This window comes from Cupressus sempervirens, chromosome 3, assembly GCF_028749045.1.
Source record: "Cupressus sempervirens isolate cs-2001-9-10 chromosome 3, ASM2874904v1, whole genome shotgun sequence".
In the NCBI taxonomy this organism is placed as follows: domain Eukaryota; kingdom Viridiplantae; phylum Streptophyta; class Pinopsida; order Cupressales; family Cupressaceae; genus Cupressus; species Cupressus sempervirens.
The window spans coordinates 172,094,708-172,117,737 of NC_143120.1; the positions used below are offsets into that span (position 1 = coordinate 172,094,708).

Genomic DNA, 23,030 nt, shown 5'->3' on the forward strand with positions numbered 1-23,030 from the left:
TCTTCTTTCAGAAATGTTCATGACCAAAACAGAGAGTTTCTGAAATTCCGCAATGTATTGGTCAACTGATCCAGTTTGTCTCAGCTATGCCAAATCTTTGAAATTGAGTTCCAGATCTTTACCATCAAATCGCTCTATCAAACTCTCAGTGAATTCCGCATAAGTATTTATTTGATCATGCCCTGGCATGATGGTGTCGTGATGCCACCATTCATGCACAACTCCCTCCAACTGCAGCACCGCAAATTTGATTGCTTCTTCTTTTGGCATAAGATTCAACTGGAAGTAAGTATTGGCCTTTATTACCCACGCTTGCGCAAATATGGATCCGGATCCATCAAATGGGGACAAATTTACTTTACTCAACTTACTCTTGAGATCATTGTTAAAATATCCTTTGTTTCCGCCTCCCAAATATCTCATTCTTAGATCCGCGTTGTCTTTGTAGGATATATCTTCCTCAAAATTTGCATTCTTCCAGTCTTCTCTCCGTTGTTCTTGCATCTCTTCAAAGGTTGGTTGTTTCCCTCCGTGTGGTGCCTCCGTCTGTGGAGGAAAAGATGACATGGAAGGTCGAGAGCGTGCTAGATGAGGGTTTGATTTACCTAACACCGAGTCCGCGTTGTGACCATTTTGTTCTCCAGATATTTTATTGTCTGCCAACTTTTTTAAAGTTTCTTCCATGAGTCGTTGAGTATCAGTGATCTGTGCCTGATTCCTGGCAAGTTCTCTCAGTAGCACCACGAGTTTGACAGCTATCGGTTCTAGTTCGGTAGCCATTCTATCAATAGAATGTGTCCTTCTCTTTCAGCTATAAACTCTCATTCACTATCCATAGATTGGCAGGATTGAAGCGCTCTGATACCACTGTAATGATCCGATGTCCCATTGACCCTTAGTAATAGGAGTGTGTGTTTGAATCCAATCTACCACGTGCAACAGGGAAGGCCTAGATAGGTCGTATAGTGCCTTATTAGTTTTCTTTAAAGGTTGTGTGTCACAAAAAGGGAGGCCATACATTAGCTAGGAGGTCTTACAGTATGTAGGAAGGGAAAGAAATTACTAGACTGACCGTATGTTGGAGGTAAATGGGCTGTACGACAGGCAGGAAGGGATGTATGGTGGCAAAGAATGTGTATCAGCTAGATGGTCGTATGGCAGGAGATGATAGTCCGTATGGTGAATGTGAGAGCCATACAATTGAAGGGCAATCTAGCTACAGTAAGAAAATTTGGCTGAGGCCGTACAGTATGTATGGAGGCCATACGGCTGAACTAGGAGGCCGTATGCTAGGCTTGTGGGTTGTTTGATTAAGCTTGAAGCCCTCCGGAGAGTGAAGATTGATCTGTACTTGATATTAAGACAATACACTCACCAAATTAGCTATAAAATGAGAGAATAAGTGATTTACTATAATTTCAGATATATATATAAATGCATCTGCTACAAAGATGGTGCTCCAATTTGCCAGATCCGAGCGAAGTATTATAGACGACAGAATAGAGTGAGGGTTGAATCCCACCGAAACCGGAATAGCCAAGTAGGGAAGATCTTTCACTTCTGAAATGACGAACAAGAGAGAACTCCAACAGGAATTCATAGTACATAGAAATAATCCAAATTGCACACCTAAAGGCTACCTACAAACCGTGCTTAAATACCTGTCAGGAAACTTTTCGAGGGTGTACAAAGATGGCCGATGGCGACACAAACTACGGAAACAAAACTAAAAATGGGTCCGAGATATATTAAATCAATTCGCCCAAAAACAATAATTTGATAAATGATTTATTTTATAACAGGAATATTACATTTGTCTCTTAGCACAAATGTCGGCATTGATGGTTGAGAATGTAAATGAGGATTCTCTCTCCTTATCATCGAGTTATCTCTGATTATCTTTCCTTCGGCTAATTTTTGCAATGTCTCCTCCATTTGTCATTTACATTCTTCTCCTCTGATTATTAAGGTGTTATTTAGCTAAGCTTGACTTCTTGCGAGCTCTCTTAACAGTGTCATGACATGCCTCACCAGGACCTTGTGGTTCCCCCATCCTATCATCATAACGGTGCTTCCTTCTCTTTCTGATGTAAACTAGCATCCACCACCCGACAAGCAGGTATAATCACTGGTTCTGATACCACTCTAATGTTCCAATCTAGACAAGCACAAACAAAGACTCGACTAGATCCACTAAGGCTGGGCATATGACAATGATGGAGGATGTACAATAGATTCAAACACAAGGCAATGAATGTACCACAAAAGTTTGTACAAAAAACAAGGGAGGCATAAAGTTGTACAGCAGGTTGCTCAACTCAAGGCGTACGACATTACACAGAGTGGCGTGAATGTACAATAGTTTAGGCGTACGATAGTGTGGGCATGTGAGTGTGGAGTGCTAGACAATGTGTCATACGACACTTCTTCCCCCTCACGCGAGTATATATGGTATAGGTCGTATGACCTGCAACTTCTACTATCATACAGCAGGATGCCTTTGTCTTTGACACACCATGTACAAATTTGTTTTCTAGGATTCAGCTTCAATATGTTTGATGAGTAGTCACATGATCTTAGTATGATGTGTAGTTTGAATCCAAAATATAGATAATATAGGGATTTTCAAGAAACTATATCGACAAAAATAGACGCCAAATACCAACGATCCTAGAAGTAATTTTTGATACAAACAATGATAGTGCTTTAGACTTGTCAGATTCAAAACAACAGAATAGAGTAGAATATGGTGAGTGTAATGTCACTTATTTTTAGCAATTGACAGGTAGACAATGAGGCCAGTCCATCACTGTGATCCTCGTGATCTGGTAGGATGTTTGAAGGGTCAATGGTGATCGACTTACTATTTGTAGTAAGTCACAGATGTCCATTTCCATTACTGGCAGGTTTAGGCGCTATATTATGTCAGTGATGATATTGGTGTTATATTCAGTCGGTGATGATATTGGCACTTTCAGTGGTATTTATTGATTTTAGACTTTATAAATTTCTTTTCGGAGACTAGTGGGGGTATTAATCATTATTTCACATATAATATAATCCTAAGTCTTAAAAGCAATTGTGATGAGCCATGTTGGATCACTCAAGAACTATGCTGAAGAAATTGATTTGTATTTTCAATTTTGGAGTTTTCCAATTCTTTGGTTTTGAAATATATATGTTTTTTTTGTGATTTTTTCAGATATATAAGAATTGCTCATACAATTGAAATGAAAATCAAATCACTACGAATGCCAACACACTAATAATGAATTGCAGTTATAAGTTTCGCAATATCACAAACACCCTAGATAAGTAATTTGAAATCTAAATGAACCTAGATGTAGTTGGTTTGAAACTTATTGCAGCAATTTATGTGAATCCACACCACCCAATAGCAAGTACTTCTCCCTTTCAGCAAATGTTGCTAGTAGTATGATGCAACTAGCAAATAAATCATAAAATGCCCTTGAATTCTCAAATGCAGCAATAACAAATCAAACGTTGCTTTAACACAAGAAACTACAACATACATAGACGTCTCTCGGTGACATTTTCAGCCGGAATTACAAAGACTTGTCACAGACAGCTTTTGATTGCAGTAATCTCAAGGCATAAACATGGTAGAAATACCTTCAATATCATAATGGAAATTGCAGATGAGAAATAATAGATTGGTATTCCTCAACACCAATCAGTCTCATACACCTTTCAACAGTAAACACAATTCGCTTGATCATTTAACAACTCAATGTGCAAAGGAGTAACTTAGATTTCGTCCAAGCCCACGTCCAAACCCTTGGAAAGAAAAGAAAAACAAATTATAAAAAAATTATGGAATAAATTGCTTTCTCATAAACATTGCTTTTATAACATTTCAATCCAAAGAGCTTCTACTTCACACCTTTCACTTAAAACTTAAAAGGCTTTATGCTCACACTTTTCACTTAAATTATGATTTTGCATTTGGAAGCACATTCGACTTTAAATAATTATAACCCCTTTATAATTCAATGGCTAGAGTCTTCTTGTACACTTTCACTAAAGAGGCGTCTTCAACACACATTCAAATTAGAACATGAAGCTTATAAAGTTATTTAATTAAGTCAAACTTAATTGATAACCTTCATTATGCTCTTATTGTCAAAGCTCTATAAACAAACTGAGATAGTTTGACGCAAGGCATTACAAATGTGCCCTACCATAAATAGTAACCCACTCTCCTGACTTACTATAAATAGTAAGTTGCACAAACAAAAACCCTCAAAATCAAGTGTCGGGTCACGAGGGTCGCGATGATGAATATACATACCCATGCTCCTAAAACCGGCTAAATTAGGGACATTAGAGTTTGCCCTCTTTGAAACTACTAATCCCCAAGTAGTCTCACAAACACACATAATACATCAGTCCACCCAGTGACCACAAATAAGACTAAGTAATGTCCCTTTCAACACTAACCAGCTCTCGTAACATCATCACCAATACAACTAATTGAACATGTCAAACTGAATCAAACTGACCGCAAATGTTGTAGGAATGAATCTCTCAAAGGGAAGCAACTCAATAAGTTGACAAAGATTGCTTCCCCAAACGGCCCAAAGTGAGTTGCCATACATACTATCTAACACATGCGCAACTGAATTGTGCACCTGAAAAAGATCATGCACATGGGAATCAATAGTAAAACTAAAACTATTTGTGCTCACCATCATGTACACATCCCAAAACTCATCTGTGAGCCCTATCAGAACTCTTGATGCACTAGAAGGATCCCAAACACTGAACAGAAGCCTATCAAGGACATTGTCCAACATTTGTTGCTCAACTCTAAACTCAACTTCACCAAACCCAAAATTGAGAAACCAATCAACAAGACCCAACCAAATTTCAATGCTAACCATGTCAACACTAGGGACCTAAAGCGCAATGAACTCACAACCATCCCCATTACAAAGAAAAGAATATCTTAATGTTGCAGTATCACTAGCACCATCTCTAATCTCTACAAGGCTCCCAAGGATGTGCGGAGTCTGCATGAAACCCATCTTGCAGCCACTAATCCCATCTACTACAAATGGAAAATATTGATGCAGGAGCATCTTGGGTTGCCTTGTTATCCTACTCATTTTGTTCATTCTACATGTTGATACCGAGTTACTGTTGCTCCAATGTTCGCCAAGCGACTCTTCATTGACCAAGTTACCCAGTGTTTGCCAAGTGACTCTTCATTGACCAAGTTACCTAGTGTTCGCCAAGTGACTCTTCATTGACCAAGTTACCCAGTGTATGCCAAGTGGCTCTACATTCGCCAAGTTACCCAGTGTAGTGATTCTTCATTCGCCAAGTTACCTAGTGTTCGCCAAGTGACTCTTCATTAACCAAGTTACCCAGTGTTCGCCAAGTGACTCTTCATTAACCAAGTTACCCAGTGTTCGCAAGTGACTCTTCATTGACCAAGTTACCCAGTGTACGCCAAGTGATTCTTCATTCGCCAAGTTACCCAGTGTTCGCCAAGTGACTCTTCATTCGCCAAGTTACCAGTGTACGCCAAGTGACTCTTCATTAACCGAGTTACCCCAATGTACGCCAAGTGACTCTTCATTAACCGAGTTACCCAGTGTATGCCAAGTGACTCTTCATTAACCGAGTTACCCAATGTATGACAAGTGACTCTTCCTTTGCCAAGTTATCGAGTGTATGCCAAGTGAGTCTTCATTCACCGAGTTACCCAGTGTATGCCATGTGACTCTTCATTCGCCGAGTTACCCAGTGTATGCCATGTGACTCTTCATTCGCCGAGTTACCCAGTGTATGCCAAATGTTAGAATTTGGATGTGATTTCTGCGACCCGACTTGTAGGATTTATTTTGCTTGCGACATTTATGTTAAGATATTTTCTTGGGATGCGTCTAGACCGTTGTTGCGTCAGCCTTCCTCTTATGTAATGTTCTAAAATAATCTGTAAGCCATTTTGGCAAGTATATATAGAGTGTTTAGGCTTAGAGTTAGGCAAGTTTTTGGGAAGAAGATTAGAGAATAGAACTGAAGGTGCGAATTTGCAGTTGGATCTTTGAATGTGAATGTATTAATAATTGGCCGTAACCTAGAAGGCCTTACAGCTAGGCATGTATGAAGATATTTTGATGAATCAATAAAAGTATTTCACTCCTCTTCCTCCTTTGGTTGTTGTTCTTTGTGTTTGCTTCAGTTGTGTTAACTCTTGCAGGGTGGTTTGGATAGCTGGGTGTGCCTTTGGCCCTAGTTATTCACCCCTTTGCCTATGTCAAATATTCATACCATAAAGGATGGCATAACTGCAAAACCAATCCACACTGATGCCTCACCAAAACCTCTATGTTTGGATTACAGAAGTAGTGATTCGTCCTCCTCCCTATGCAGTCCTGATTAAAGGCTCCCACCTCGGTCAAACATTAAATGTCATAGCTCTGAATGTATCCCTTGTCATCTAGCCCATCACCAACAACATTTGCAACAAATGTAATTAGAGGAGAAGCTGATGTGACATGTGGATTCATGTTGATCTCTATAGATGCACTCATTGCAATCATATCATCCGTAGCTATAACTGCAGTGGATGTAGCCACATCCTCATCAAAACCAATGGATATAGGAACATCATCAATCGGTGCTATAGGAATCTGAACTATGTCTGCAAACAGTGTAAACTATGCCCAACTCCACTCAAATGAGTAATCAACACCAACCTCAAAAAGCGAATTGTCATAAGACAATGTTGCATCCATGTTGAACGGAGGATTGTCCACAAAATGAACCTCAACGATGTGTTGATATGTACTATAACATGATGTTGTCTCTACATCACTCACCTCATAATCAACATGTGTGCTATCATCAGTGCACACATCATCAACCACATGCATATTGCTAAACAACTCAATAGATGGCTCAAATGACATGGAAGTAGTTGCTGATTTGACCAAAGCAACGAGAATCGGAATCGGCAAAGCTGAATCGAATCATGAATCAGCAATGAATCGGCAATGAATCACCCATGAATCGGAAAATTTGAAAAAACCCTTTAAATTTAGAGATTTTAACAATTTAAAACTTATTTCATGCACCCTTTATTGAATATAACTTAAACACACGATAACATCATCAAATAGAAGTTAAAACTTAACATACATAAACATGGAAGTTTGTGTTTACCACATAGGGTAAAGAGTTTTTATAAGACAATTGCCTTAGTTATTATAAGACAGCTTCACGTCCAACACCTACTCCAAGTGCTTCAAAGCGTATCACCCCTCTCGAAAGGCTTGCTCTGTTGTTCTCTCCACCACAGACACTCCATGCCTACAACAGCTTTAGGTCTCATCAACTGGTCAGACTTCCCACGACTGATAACCGCAACGACTGGGGGTCTAGGGGGCAACGCCCCCAGCAAGGTCAAGGGGCAGTGCCCCCGTGGGGTCCTGGGGCAGCGCTCCGAGCGTGCTCCCTGTCGCAATACAGGGCGAGGTCAAGGGGCAGCGCCCCCGCTGCCAAGACCAAATTAGCACTCTGAAACCCACACAAAACTACATGGAACACAATATTTTTTTGATTTTCTTTTGATCCCACTCTTTCTGGCAACCGCTGATGTTTTACTACCTGATTATGTCTTTCCCTTCCCTTAGGCATCGTCCGTTATGCATTCTGAACATTTTTAATTTGTCGTCATTTTTTAAATTTTTTTTACTCCGGCTTCCTCAATATCTTTTTGCTGTATAAATACAACATTTCCTTGCTGAATTACTACGCCGCCAAGATGATGCAAGTCAACTTCCTAGCTGCTGCAGCCAATTCACGACAAAGATTCTGGCGATTAATAATTTTCAAGTCAACTTTCTAGCTGCCACGGCCGATTCAGGGCAAAGATTCTGGCGATTTTTGCCATGAATCACCTGAATCGACCCAAAAAAATCGGCTCTAGTGATTCATGATTCAGAAAAAATCGCCAGGCACGAATCTTATCGCGATTTGGGCGATTTTGGGAACTATGGATTTGACAGTATCATTGCATGGTCTTACTCCCACTATTATTGCATCACTATCAAATTCACGATCCTAGAAACTCATGCCAACAACTGCATCATCTGACTCAACTTGACATGAATTCTAATCACACTCCACATCCAATGTGTCCAACACCAGAGCACAAACATGTGATAACTCAAAAGGAATGTCTTGCACCTCTATCGCTACCACGGTATCATCAAGATGACAAAAATCCTCACTGCTGTCATGCAAATTAGAACTAATGTGACTATCAATATTCATGTTATCTTCCTCATATCATCAATGGCATGCACATTATCATCCATTACTCTATTCACAACATTTTTGGACTTTGCTATGACACCAAGTGCAACTGTGATCTCACGTGGGCCACTACTGATGTAAAAGTCAAACTTAGAATTTTGATTGAAAATATTTTCTTGCTCTCTAATGATGTCCCTTGTAGTTTCATGTTTCTTCATTTGAAAAAACCATATCATGCGATGCTCAAGTTTTGGATTTGAAATCAATTTCGTCATCCATTTTGTGGTTTTGATTCAACTCATTCATCAACACATTCAACTATTTCACAATACATCCCATTGTTTCTGATCAATGGCCATAATTCTGATATATGCACAAAAGATTTTATTTCCCTACTGTACAAGATGGTAGGAAACCCCTCTGGTACCACTGTAATGAGCCTAACCAATTCTAACTTCAATACTAGTTGTTTGACATTTTAACAAACACTTATCATGCAAGCTTTTATACCACTGCAATGAACCTACTAGCTCACTCAAGAACTATCCTGAAGAAATTGTTTTGTTTTTTCAATTTTGGAGTTGTGCATTTTTTTGGTTTTGAAATGTATATGCTTCTTTTGTGATTTTTTCAGTTATATAAGAATTGCAAAAACAATTGATATGAAAATCAAATAACCACAAATGCCAACACAATAATAATGAAATGTAATTATAAGTTTCGCAATTATTACAAACACCCTAAATAAGCAATTTGGAATCTAAATGAACTTGGATGTAGTTGGCGTTGGAATTTATTGCAGCAGTTTATGTGAATCCAGGCCACCAAATAGAAAGTACTTCTCCCTTTCAATAAATGCTGCTAGTAGTATGATGCAGCTAGCAAATAATTCATAAAATGCCCTTGAATTTTCAAATGCAGCTATACCAAATCAAACGCTGCTTCAACACAGGAAACCACAGCATACATAGACGTCTCAGAGTGACGTTTTCAGCCAGAATTTGCAAAGTAATACTCCCATACAAAGAGGTGTCCCAGTCAGCTCTTAATTGCAGAGATCTTAAGGCATAAATACAGTAGAAATACTTTCAATATCATAATGGAAATTGCAGACCAGAATTAATATATTGGTATACCTCAGCACTAATCAATCTCATAAACCTTTCAACAACAAAGACAATTCAGTGGATCATTTACCAGCTCAAAGTGCAAAGGAGGAACTCAGCTTTCCTCAAAACCCATGACCAAACTCTTGGAGAGAAAACTCAAACAAAATAAAAACAATCGTGGAATGTATTGCTTTCTCACAAAGCATTGTTTTTATAACATTTCAATCCAAAAAACTTCTCCTTCACACCTTTCACTTAAAAGGCTCCATGCTCACACTTTTCACTTAAAAGTTTTAATGCTCACACTTTTCACTTAAATTATGATTTTGCATTTGGAAGCATATTTAGCTTTTAAATATAATAACTTCCTTAATAATTCAATGGCTAGAACAATAATTCAATGGCTAGAACCTTCTCGTGCACACTTTCCACTAAAGAGGCTTCTTCAACACATTATCAAATTAGAACATGAAGCTTATAAATTTATTTAATTAAGTCAAACTTAATTAATAACCTTCATTATGCTCTTCTTGTCAAATCTCTATAAACAAATTGAGATAGTCTGACCCAAGGCATCACCATTTTGCCCTGCTATAAATAGTAACCCACTCTCCTGACTTACTATAAATAGTAAGTCGCACAAACAAAGACTCTCAAAACCAAGTGTCAGCTCACAAGGGTCGCGATGATGAACCAACATACCCATGCTCCTAGAACCTACTAAATTGTGGACATTACAGCAATGCTTTTTTGTGAAAAGTCTGTTGAAGAAGCATTTTAAGTAAAAAGTGTTTTCATAAAGTTTTTAGCTTGGGATTTATTTATTATTAACTCAAAATTATTAAATGAGCTTCTAATTAAAGTGTATTGATGAAGCTTCTTTAGTGAAAAGTGTGTGAGAGAAGCTACTTGCATTTGGTGTCTTGAAGAAGTCATCTTTATTTACTATAAAAGCAATGCTTTGTGACAGAGGAATTCATTATTCATGTTGCTTATGCTTTTGAAATTGGTGTAGTTTATTAGAAGAAACCAGGGTTTCGACTTCAGTCATTGGAGAGAAGGGATGCTTCAATTGTGCAATCATTTGAGGAAGTGAATAACTTCTGAATTTGATCTTTTGTGAGTGTTTCAAGACGGACGCTCTAATTGTGGTTAAATAGTGATAAAAATGTTTGATGACATTGGGTGATTGAGGGTTTGAGAATATTTCTTCAAGAAGAGAAGAAATATCTTTATTTGGTCCAACTTTGAGTCGGTTCAATGCCAATGAATTGTGCTTGCTTTGCTGCTGAGATTCGAAGGTGATTGTCTAAAGATGGATTCAGAAATCTGTATGTATTTGAGCATATGGTTGTACTGTTGAATCGCTGCTATACCTGGAGGCAGTGTGGGGTATTAATTCACCCTTTAGAAGGTCTGAAATAAGCGGGGAAATACCCAACACAAGCTGTGATCATTGTTACTCAGCCTGCATTTGCAGTATACAGAGCTGCATTTGAGTCTACGGCAGCATCTAATTCATATAAAGCTGTGTCTCTTCTACAGAAGTGTTTCTTTCCAACCACTAGCAGCATTTTACATCAAGTGGCTGCAATCTGATCATTGATGTGGGTTTGAGCATCTGCTCCAAATTATTTCTTCATCAAATTCCCAACGTCTCTTATCTATACCAGGTTCTTTAAATAATTAAGTTATTTGCATATATGTGTGAGCATGGTAAATACTTGTAATTGGTCAATTGCAAATTAAAGTTGAGGTTTGAATCTTAATCATTTACTTGCATTTGAAAGCATTGTTATTTATATATTCTGAAAATTGCAAAAAAAAATTTTATCTCAAAACACAAGAAAATATAGAACTTGCAAAACAAAAGAATTATTCTTCAGCATAGTCAAGAGTGAGCTGGTAGGGCTCATTATGGTGAAAAATTACTCCCACTGAAGCTGCAGAGCCAAATAGGGAGGGTCTTTCACCTCCCAATGACAGAGAAAAACTCCAACAAGAATTCGCAATACAATAAAGCTTCCAAAAAACATGCCTACTAGAACCTACAAGCTGGTATATATACGCCTTTGGATAATCTCTCAATGGTTTACAAAATGGTAAAAAATGGGCTAGAGAGATAATTAAATTAATTGTCAGGGCCGAAAATATAAAATATTATTATATTAGTTTATTTAGTGATACGGGGGACATCACATTTTTTGTCAAATCAAATCCATCTTGATAGATGACCTAATTTTGACAACTTTTAAGTGTTCCAACATTTTTGGCCCATACAGGCGATCAAAGCATCAGGACTGGAGTTCTTCATTGGCAAAAGATGTGATCCTTGATTTGTTTGAAACACAAAATTAAATATTGTAATGGACACAAGTTCCCAAGTCTATTGTGTATCAGAAATGTCAAATATTGTAAAATGTTGTTACTAGGTCCTCAGCCAGCATGTTTTACCTTTCTATAGAAAGGGACTTGTAATGTTTTAATAGGATTATAGGTTCCAATAGAAAGATGGACTAGATCTGGTAGAAATTTTTATAATTTTTTGGAGATATTCAATGAAGAGAAGTATTTTCAATGTTGTGGAATGAATATTGTGTAAGTGGAACACTTAGTACAATAATTTTCTATCCAAATTGAAGCTGATAGGAAAAGCATTTTGTGTATTCTCTGCAATTATCTGCTTGAATGCATGTATTTTCCTTTTATGTAAAGAAATCAAGGGTTTCTGTGCTTATCAGTGTATATTTGCCATATAATCTATCGTGTTTCCTGCTGCAAGTAATGGATTGAAAATGTTTTAAATGAGGGACAGAAGAATATTTCATGTGTTGAGGGATCAACAAGTAGAAGTGAAACTTATACCCCTTCTTGGGCATATCATTGTTAGGTAGTGATACTTTTTAGAGTCTGCTCAGTAAGAAGTTTTGTTCTCAGCAGAAGGCAGTTGCATTGGTAGTCTGACTCCGTAGCCCTAGATAGGCACCATCAAAGGATATTCCTAATCCAAAACCTAAATTCTCAAATCCTAACATATAAAAACAATATTTTACTTTCTTTTTATGCGTTTAAGTCGTTCCATGTTCTCAAGATGCTGAAGTGAATAGGTTATTAAGAATCAAGCTAATATGATATGAAGTCATTCAGGCCATAATAAAAGTTGTGAGAACATTTTGCTTTGATCAATAGCTTAGCCTATAAGGGCCGGTATTTTAGATTATTCCAATGAGGGTTAACCCCCAGAGTCTAGCAGAACCTAAAGTGCAGATAAGAATAAAGTTTTGTCTCATGTTCATTGGCCACTGTTCTGAAAGTCTCGAGGACTAAAGGTAGATACTTTACAGAGATAATCAGCAATCAATTAGAAACAATAACAATACCATTGTTGCCCCATGAGTTGATTAATGTGTCACTTTCTCCTAGATCACTGGTGGAGACTTGATAACATGGAAAAAAGAGAGCAGTGGTAGTAAAACTAAAAGCACTCCAAAAAAGTAGAATACATCTAGTTGCTCTTCAAATGATATTCTATAATGTGGAGGTATGTTGATAAGGTAAATATCCAATTTTCTTTAACCAATGTCCAATAACTCATGCATAATAATCATGGCTTAGAACGTATCTAAAAAACATTTATAGTCCTAGTGGGCTTTCTTAGGCATTCTAGGTGATAGATCACATGCTCCAAGGTCTACATTACAGATGCATGCCTCCCTCAACACAAACATACATAAAATCAAACATACCAAAGTATCCCTTGTGTGGTTGTAAACCAGCCATTATCACACAAATGTATTAACCAAAACTTCCTAAGCTATAACCAAAAGTAATATTACGGTACGGTAAATCCTACCATAGCTTACAGAATCTTAATGTTCATCAAGACCACCATTTCTGTAAATATGTGCAACCTAATGAATCAAGGGAGGATAATAGATAGGGTTCTGTTAAAATATAAAAGACAAATTTAAAATATGTAAGCAGCTAAAGTACCCACCATAAGGCAAGATATGGTAATAGCACCACCAACTGCACTTAGTTCACGCACTAGGAACTTGTTTAACAAATTTTGTACCTGGCAAATTACACAAACTCAAACTATTAAAGAGATAACAGATGTTGGTATGGATCAAAATTTTACCCCACAATCAAAAGATTATCCACAGTAAAATTATTAATAAAAAATTAAAAAATAAGAGATGCGATATAATAAAAAGATTTAGAGTCATAATAAAAAAAAAGGTATATATTATCTGCAGCCTTATATCCACACAAATTTAGTGCACTAAAACCTAAATATTCCATTTTCTCTCCAATAAATTGTTAGTAGGGATCTGAGAGACACTGAAAGGGTTAAATAGAAGAAAGAGACTCATGATCACTGTGCTTGAATATGGCTTCATTGCACCTTCCACTTTGCAGTTGCAGCACAGATAGTTTTCCATTTTATCGTAAAATGTATACAGAACTTGTAAATGCCTTGTAACTTCCATGTACTTAGTACATTACATAATTCCTCATTACACCTATCAGTAATGATTTAGTTCCATTAACTAGAATATATTTATTTGTTCCTACTGGATAGGTTTGGCAATTTTGATCTGCTTGAGTTGTGAGATCACAATTGAGCTTGCATATTTGTTTCTTGTATTCCAAAAGGTTTTAATCTGTAAATCCATAATCTATTGGAATACATTTTTGTAATGATTAGATGGACCAATGAGTCATATTAAAGACAGCACAAGAATACTTTAAATAAGAAGGAATCAACAAACAGAATTTTCCTATGCTTAAGATCCAAGCAACAGAACTACATGAAATCTTGAAAAGTATAGTTAATTGCTAGTATCAAGTCAATGTTGAATAATGAAATGAACAAGGAAAGTTTGGATGACAACTACCTAAGGATATAAAAGAAGACAAAATTTAACGCCCCACAAACTCTTAAAACATATACCAAAGTATTTTAACATATGAAAATGAAGAACTTACTTGTTCAAAGAATTTAATAAATACTCCAAAATCCTAATTTAAGAAAATGTAATAACTCCAACCGGTTATAACTTCGTCAAACACTGAAATCTTTTATAATTCAGTTGTTTGACATTTCGTCAAACACTTTGCAAATAAGCTCTCATAGCACTGTAATATCCCTTGCCCAAACTGACTGATTTTAGCTCAAGGAATATTGTCAAACACTTGTATGTTGTCTTTCTCTTTTCTGATTTTTTTGTGTGTTTCAGATTGTTTGATGATGCTAAGAAATTTAGAATATTCACAAATGATATTACAATACCTCTTACAATGAACTAATATGCAAGTGCAGTTCTTTTTGGTATTTACAATGCATATACATGGAAACTAGATATGGAATGCATAACTACAGCCAACTGACATTTTGAATTGGTATACAAATATTATGCTGATCATATATGCTATTAAATGGACATTCCGTCAAACAAATGGTATGCAACATATATCTCCTTTATTGAATTCATTTCCATGTACAATGCTATGAATTTGCTAAGACAAATGGGTTTACAATAATGACTACAACAATGCCAAATCTGATTCTGAGTTATCATTTACAACAACAAAATTATATACCTAAGTTTATAATGCTAACTACTAATAGTTGCAAGAGGAACCTGATAATGGTGATGCCCAAGAATGGAGATGAAAGTTGCAATCAAAATCAAGCATAAATACTATAGCGCGGCATTGTTCATGCGTACTATAGTAGCAAGGAAAAAAATGATTACTAATGGATGCTAAAGATGAATCTTCAGGTTTGCACTCGATAGTCCTTCAATATTCTTCAAACCCTTTGGTTATTCCTTAACTTAAGCACAAATAAAACTCCAGAATGAAGCTGTCTTGAATGCCAAATTCAGTCGATATTTCACCACCTCAAATTGTTGCAACACTGAAGAATTGACTCTCTCCAATAGCTAACTAAAATCAGAAACCCTTAGTTTCTTCTCCCAAGTTCATATCAAATGCAATTGGCAATAATCGGATGCCTAACAATGAAGCTCTTGCCTCTATTTATTGTTTTCCTTCACCCTTCTAGAAGGAAATAAAATATTATTTAATTGCACTCTTTAGAAACTTCCCCCTTTCCAATACAATTATTAGTTGTGCTTCTAGAAAATGCACTCTCTAGAAGCTTCCCACTTTCCAATACAATAATTAGTTGTGCTTCTAGAAAATTAAATTAATATAAAGTCACCTTTAGATTTATTTATTTATTGACTTTAATTTAATTTATTTCTCCACTTAGCCTTCGGAGAATGAAAGGCTAAGGACTCCATTGAGGGCCCAAAAGATGGGGAACATTACAGAAGATTGATACGTTATCTCCAGTAGATGTATTCCATACTTTTAATTGATGGCCTATTTCTTTCCAATTCAATGCCCAACTATAAAATTTATTTCAACATGGCAATGTCATAGGAAAATTTGTGGTAGTTAGGAGCCTCTGAATGAAGCCAATGAAAGGCCTCACCTCATGCAAATTTATCAAGACAACCCCCTTATAAAGGATAAAGCTATAAACTGATGGTCTGTGCATAAAAACCACGATGGAAAGCTATGCAAAATAACCACTTTTTCAATGAACTAAGGGAACACTTCATTTTAAGAGGCACCATTTACCATGGGGTCTAAGCGAGATACTACTAATCCTACAATGACTCAAGCAACCTCTCTACTTTCTTTAGACATATAAAACAATAGCATATGGCCTTTTAGCTATGGGAGGCCATCCTCAAGCATTTAGTTTGATCACCCCTTTCCATGCCCATCTAGGTGACCAACAACTGTAAACAGCAACTGGACTACTATTTCATAGATTGATGTGAATAGACTTGTGAAATGACACTTTTCACAACTTGTCACTTCTACTCAAATGCCCTGCAATTTTCCCCATTGGCAATATGGTTTTTTTTCCAACATAGCTCAGTTCCTTCACAGAAACATAAATATAGTCCTCTCCAACAGCCCCCATCCCCCCAAAGCTTGGGGGCAAACACATATTATGAATTTCTTCATTACCACAAGAGTTAAATCAGCCTTGGATGTTAGGTGTGATTCTTGAGAGAGAGAGACCTGCTTTTTCTGAGAATCTCCAGGCTTCGCCTCCTATTCTTAGACACTCCCCAATGAGCACTATCAAATTTAATATTGGTCCATTTGCAGTGATAAAAAATGACACCAATAACTCCTCCATTTTAGGCCTAAATGGAGATATTCGATGAGACTTGCCCCTATCTCTCTAATACTCAGCTTCTTCTCTATGAGGCTCTTGTTCAGGCTACTTGACTATTTGTACTGATTTACTACCAATGGGGTAGTGGTCCACAGCTGTGTTGTACCTTTTTTCTTGGTTTCTTCGCCTCTTTAAGCCTCTCTAGAATGTTATCTTCCTAGGATTTTCTATTGTATAAAATTTTACTCTCAAGTCTTACTGACCTACTTGGTCACCCATGGATATTAATATAATTTTTCTCTCATTCCAAGAACTCAAAGTAGCACAATGATTCTTTCGAGAAGTTGAATGGTAAGTACCATCCTACTCTATTTGCACTTAATTTCTTGCACTTCATTCAGCCATTCAGCTTGGAAGGAAGTATGTCAAATAGTTGTCACTCTTGCTGATTGCATTCTTCAACATGACACTTTAACAAACAGCTTGTATACAGTGTGATTTGCACAATACTTGTTTGCAGAGTGTAATGCTTCAGTTTGTTTGATTCTTCAATTTGAATGCACAACAATACCATTATGCAAAATATTTAGAAACCCCTCACATTCATCATTGAACTGAATGTACAATATTTTATCAAACTAAAGTTATCGAAAATAGAGAAATATATTTACAATGCATTTCCAACATACCCATTAGCTGCCAATGCAAATTAATTGTGATAATGAGAATAGCCAGAAATTAGCACGCAAGAAAGGAGTCCAAATAGCTGATAAACAATTTCAGATCGTATAGTTATTAAAAACCTCTATTGGAAGCCCTTGCCACCTCAATTTAGGAGTTCAAATATCCAAATAACAGTTCCAGATTAAGTAATTCTGAATAGCTAACTGTAAGGAACCCTAGCTACATTGTTTAATGTATCATATACCATCAATAAACAACTTCAAACCTAGTTGCCTCAATCAGTGACTTCTGAAGCCCTCCAAAACCCTAGCGCCAGGTCTGCAGAAGTCTCACTCTTACCAATATTTTATCAAACTAAAGATATCCAAAATAGAGAAATCTCTTTACAGCAATTTTTTTGTTGAATTTATAAACCAGAATAGCATAAAAGAGAGCAGATATCTTACTAAACACAAGAACAAAGAAAATAAAATTTTGTCCTGGGAAAAGTCCTCCACTTGAGGGTGAGAAAACCAGCCACATCAAGAACAATATTTTATTGAATAATAATGATAGTCTGGATACAAAGCTTAAATAGTTAGCCTGCAAACTCTAAAAGATCACCACATTATTTTCTTACAATAATATTGTCTCAGGTATAAAGAAAAGCTCACACAGATGAATAATTGTATTCACTCCAAACTGAATACATAGAATGGTAATGATAGATTACAGATTTACAACACAAAAATCACAATACACTACACTGATCATCTCCCAAAAACTCACAATATACTCAGCACTATATTCAATAAACATTAACAACTGCATTTTGTGAATGCAGAATCTCCACATTAATACAATACACTTCCTTCACATATTAGACCCAAAAAAACTTCACAAGAATGCATCTTTAAGAACAAAAGATGTGAATTACACCAATGTCTCTTGAGTTTCAAGAGTGGAAATTTCCGTTACAATGAAACGATGATGCTTCCACTGACATTTACTCTGTCGTAGGCTTGTCCAACTCACATTTCTTTGTCGTAGGATGTCCAACTCATATTCTCTTTGTGTAGGAATGTCCAACTAGCATTTACTCTAGCATGACGCAAGAATACGTCACACAAAAAGCCAAGAAGACCGTTGTATGCAAGGACAGTCTTCATCCACAAATGTTAATGATGAAACCATTTTAAACTTGACTATCGTGGCACATGGCTTATTGATTGTTGTTGCTAACAATAGACTATTTCATGAGCAGGAGATGAATACTCTTCATTTCGTTTAATAATCGGCAGGATATAGCACACGGAAGAGTCAATAATCATCGAAGACTTCAACAGTCACAATAACAGTGATGTTACAATTGATGTAGCTCTTCAATTACAATAGTTAAGTCTGTCAATAGACATCACTCATGTATGCACATGAGCACATGAAACATTAAGGCTGAAAGAGACGGTAATTTCATATAGGAACAATCATCACAAGTATGCAGATAGCTCCTGCAGCTACCTAACTTCAACACTCCCTCTTAGGAAAGGAGATACCTCTTTCCAAATTCTTAAGTCATGGATTCTCAACATGACACTCACAATGGCTACACCCATTGTGAAGAAAATCAAAACTTTATCACTGAGTCTCTCAACATGATGGATGTTGTCTGTAAAACTAGTTAACATTTGATTAGTGTGTCCAAAGGTATAGGTAGTTTGGGTTGGTGGTTTGGATTGGTTGCTTTGGTAGTCACACCCCTTTGGCACTATATATGCTATGTACTTGTATCCAATTATCATCATGATTATGAATTAAGAAGTTGTGTTGACATTGTGAGTCTAAAACATATATGGTTGTAACCATTTTCTGAGATTAATAAAGAAGGCCTAGCGAGTTCTCTGATAATTCTGTTGCATTACATTATTTTCTATTACTATCAGTTCTTATAAGTATTAAACCTGTTACTCGACGTGGTAAACATTTGGTATCATTGTCGGGAGACCAACTGATAGGCTGAGAAATTACAAAGCCACATGGCAAAGATGAACCTGACGATGAAGTAGAAACATCATATGAAGCCACATAGAAGGAAACAACTGATAGGCTGAACAGTGACAGACTGAGACCATATAGAGAGGACTGATGTTAGGAATAAGTGTGCTGCCATACTCAAAATAAAACAAAGGTCTAAATCTTGTAGAATGGAGGTAAACATTTGAAGACCTCCAACAAGACCAAGTCCCTACTGTGAAGAAGCCTGAAGTATTTGTGAGTTCTAGCCTATGATAAGACCTATCACACTCAGCATTGATAAGGGATGGATCCCTGCAGCATGTACAATAACCTTACGGGTGATAGCTAACAAAAAGGGTGTAATGTCCCCATTTTTTGCCAGCATCAGAATTTTAGGGATTAGCCTATTATTGTGATCCTCGTAGGCTAATAAGGTGGTACTTTATGATGGGTCATAATTTCATATTATAATAAAGTGAAAATATAAGAATATCTTTTATCCCACATTGGGGAGAAAAGTAAGTGAGTTCCCACAAGGAAAGAATAAAAGGGCATGAGAGGCTCTTTTCTTATCATCTAATTATTGTCATTTACATTTGATGAGTTGTGTGGAGCCAAGGGTTTCAACATTTGCCACTAGAGAACGGAGTTCTTTTGTGTGCCTCCATTTGAGCTGGTGAAATACCTAGTGAATTTGGTATTGGGAGGACATCATAGAGGTGTTCTATTCGAGCATATTGGTGAAAGATCCTTCAAGGGTCTGCAGTTGTTGGAGAAGACAAATCAGTCTTTTCATTGTGTCAAATTTGTGGCCATGGGCCAGATTCGTGGAGTAAGATTGAAGGAATAAGTTGGATATTGCTACAATAACCTGTTACAGTATCGCTGCTACAGTAATGCCACTACAGTAACGCTGCTACAATGTCATCACTACAGTGATCTGCTACAATATTTCGCTATAGTGTCGTTGCTGCTACAGGAACTCACTATAGTAAAAATCCAGATTTTCTTGAACAGTTTTCTAGGTTCCTATCTATTTCATTTGTATTGCATGGAGGATAGATTTGAATATTTTTGGGCATCTGTAAGAATTTAGAAATCATTTGTAATCTGATTTATATCAGAGTTTTACATCAGAATTTGTTACCCTAATGTCATATTGATGTAGATGCATATTTTCTCATTTATAGTCAATGCTCTATGTTTCGAAAAAATACCAAAACATTTGTTGTTGGTTGTTTGGAGTTTTGCAAGTGTATCAATTAAAGTTTGGCATATATATATATATATATATATATATATATATATCCTTGTGTGCAAAGTGTTTGACAAAATTATTAGGTTAGCAATTTGGAAATAAAAATCAGAATTGCATGGGATATTGCAGTGGTACCAGAGCTTGCTTGCAAAGTGTTCGACGGAATGTCAAACAACTAAATTAAAGAAGAATTTGGCGTTTGACAAAGTTATAACCGATTGGGGTTATTATAGTGGTATCAAAGCAGTTTCCTGTCATTCTGTGGAGTGGGAAAGTTATTTTATTTTCAGATTTGTTGTTACATGTGGTGCGAGCATGACTCTAGAATTTTCTAGCGATGGATAGACATATCGGGACTTGCAGCTCTAGAAGTCGATGGAGTAATGATGAAGTTAGCACGAAAATGAATGCTTTGCAGGAAAGTATGGAGAAACTTAAGCTTCATCAACAGAGGTTGGCAAAGAGCTTATTGGATCCAAAGGCAGTTGAGAGGGCAATGTGAGCTATACGGTTTTTGCCTTAAGAAGACCGAGATCGAGGTTGCGGGGAAGGAAGCTTGAGTTTTCTCCGATATGTGTCCATGATACAAATGTACCTATATTCAATACAACACTAGCTAGTCCTATCCACAATGTTGATGATAGAGTTATTTCACAGGGACATGTGGATGTGTTAGTGACCTTGGTGGATAGCAACACTGAGCTTCAACAGGTTGATGCTCCTAGAGTAGTTGCTACGGTCAGTTCAGAGATAGTTGATGTAGTTGTCACTAATTGTTCAAACTCTCCTGAGGAGGGAGTTGTTATTAGAGACTTATATGTCAACTATCGTAGAGTTGCTCTAGTGCAGGAGGCAGTTGATTCCTCAAGTGGGACCGAGGCACATATAGAGTCACCCAACTATGATGTTGGTGATGTGGGTGTTTCAACAAAGTCAGTAGATGTGGGTTTATGCTCTAGTATTATTGATTCACAGCCTAGCGTTGAGTCATGTGTGTAGAGCCAGGAGTCCGCAGTTGAGGCTTTGTCAGAAGACATTGATGCAGATAGTATGGACACATTTGATGATCGATTTGATGATGCTATGAGATGCACTGGGTATGACACCCCTTGTCAGATATTAGGTGATGACCCTGAGGAGGTTTTGGATGAGTCCCAGGATCGATTCTTATAGGATCTTACTATTGAGGAAGAAGCTGAGACATGTGAGGAGATTGATACAGCAAGGGCTTCCATTTCTTCAAATGAGGAGTTGGTTGAGGTACATGGTAGTTGTATGTCGGATGCAGAATTGTGCGAGGAAGATAACACACGTATGAGTGATCTTGTGGTGGAGAGTTCTAATAGAGAGCTAGCATAGGAGTCAAGGATTACAGAGGCATCATGTGACTTGTTAGTTGAAGGTGAGTGATAGTAACATTTCTTTAGCTCTTAAGCATTATGATGCTATCCGTCAGATGCTAGCTACATCTAGTTCGGGTGCTCCTATGTTTGATGAGCATGGTGATAGTACTCTTTCTCTAGCAGAGGTTCATGCACTTCGAGAGGCTGTCAGGATCTTGAAGCATAGTTACCTGCTATGAGACATTGTTAGGGGAGGAGGAGGTGATTGAGCTCACCCAGGAGCTTGAGGTGACTGTAGACTCTGTTCAGTATCAGTATACTCAATTGGCTCTTCAGGAGTCACGATCACAGTTGTATGAGGTTACTATGGAGTTAGACCGGGTACAGTCAACACCAACCCCAAACCCTATTTAGTTACATATTGTGGTTGGTGATAAATTTGCTTCTATGGTTCAGGATGAGGGATAGTGATGATGTGGCGAACACATTCGTTCAGGATATGAGTGTAGTATGTATAGAGGAGGTGAGAGCATCACTGGAGACAAGCTCTCATGGTGATTTGCTTCCTTCTATTGGAAGTGAATCTATTTTTTCCTTTCATACAGTTTGTAGCATTGGACAGCTGACATTGTCACATTTTAAGAGGGATGAACTTTGGATTGCAGGGGAGCAGATTGATGCTTCCACATATAATTTCTACTGTATTGAGTCATTCATGGAATATTTGTTGGAGAGCTCGGATTTGCGGGAGGTTTCATATAGTATATCTGAGAGTACTCTCATTTAGGGCTCTTGCACTATATGACGATTGCTGAGGAAGATTGTAGAGACATTGGCTACAATGCTTCCCAATAGGGACTTTGTGGTTGGGTTTTCTGAGAGGGTTGCCCAAGATCCTGCTCGACCAATAGTACAAAGTCAGAGATTGGAGCCATCTTTTGATTCCCAATTTCATGATGATGAGCCCTTGATAGAGATTGGGAGTTTTTATCGGCATTACACTGTGAGGAGTGCTCATCACTTTTCTTTTGTCCCACAGGTAGAGGACTTGGTTTTCATCGTTATGGTTGGTGACAGAACGTTTGGTATTCATCATACCTACAGAGGGCGTACTTCTTAGCCAAGGGATGGAGATTCTGAGATAC

General features: G+C 37.2%; 1 protein-coding gene across 5 annotated transcripts in view; it reads right to left on the reverse strand.

Moving 5' to 3' along the window:
• LOC149565332 (MBOAT (membrane bound O-acyl transferase) family protein) overlaps window positions 1-23,030 on the reverse strand; it is a 221,210-nt gene that overhangs the window by 16,224 nt on the left and 181,956 nt on the right. For 4 of the 5 annotated variants that reach the window (XM_089818853.1, XM_089818854.1, XM_089818852.1 and 1 more), the window contains exon 16: window positions 13,396-13,473. The exons of the other annotated variant lie outside the window; for it this stretch is intronic. In XM_089818853.1, the coding sequence (XP_089674979.1) occupies window positions 13,396-13,473 (78 nt within the window). The remainder of the gene's footprint in view (window positions 1-13,395; window positions 13,474-23,030) is intronic. 5 annotated transcript variants of the gene reach the window in all.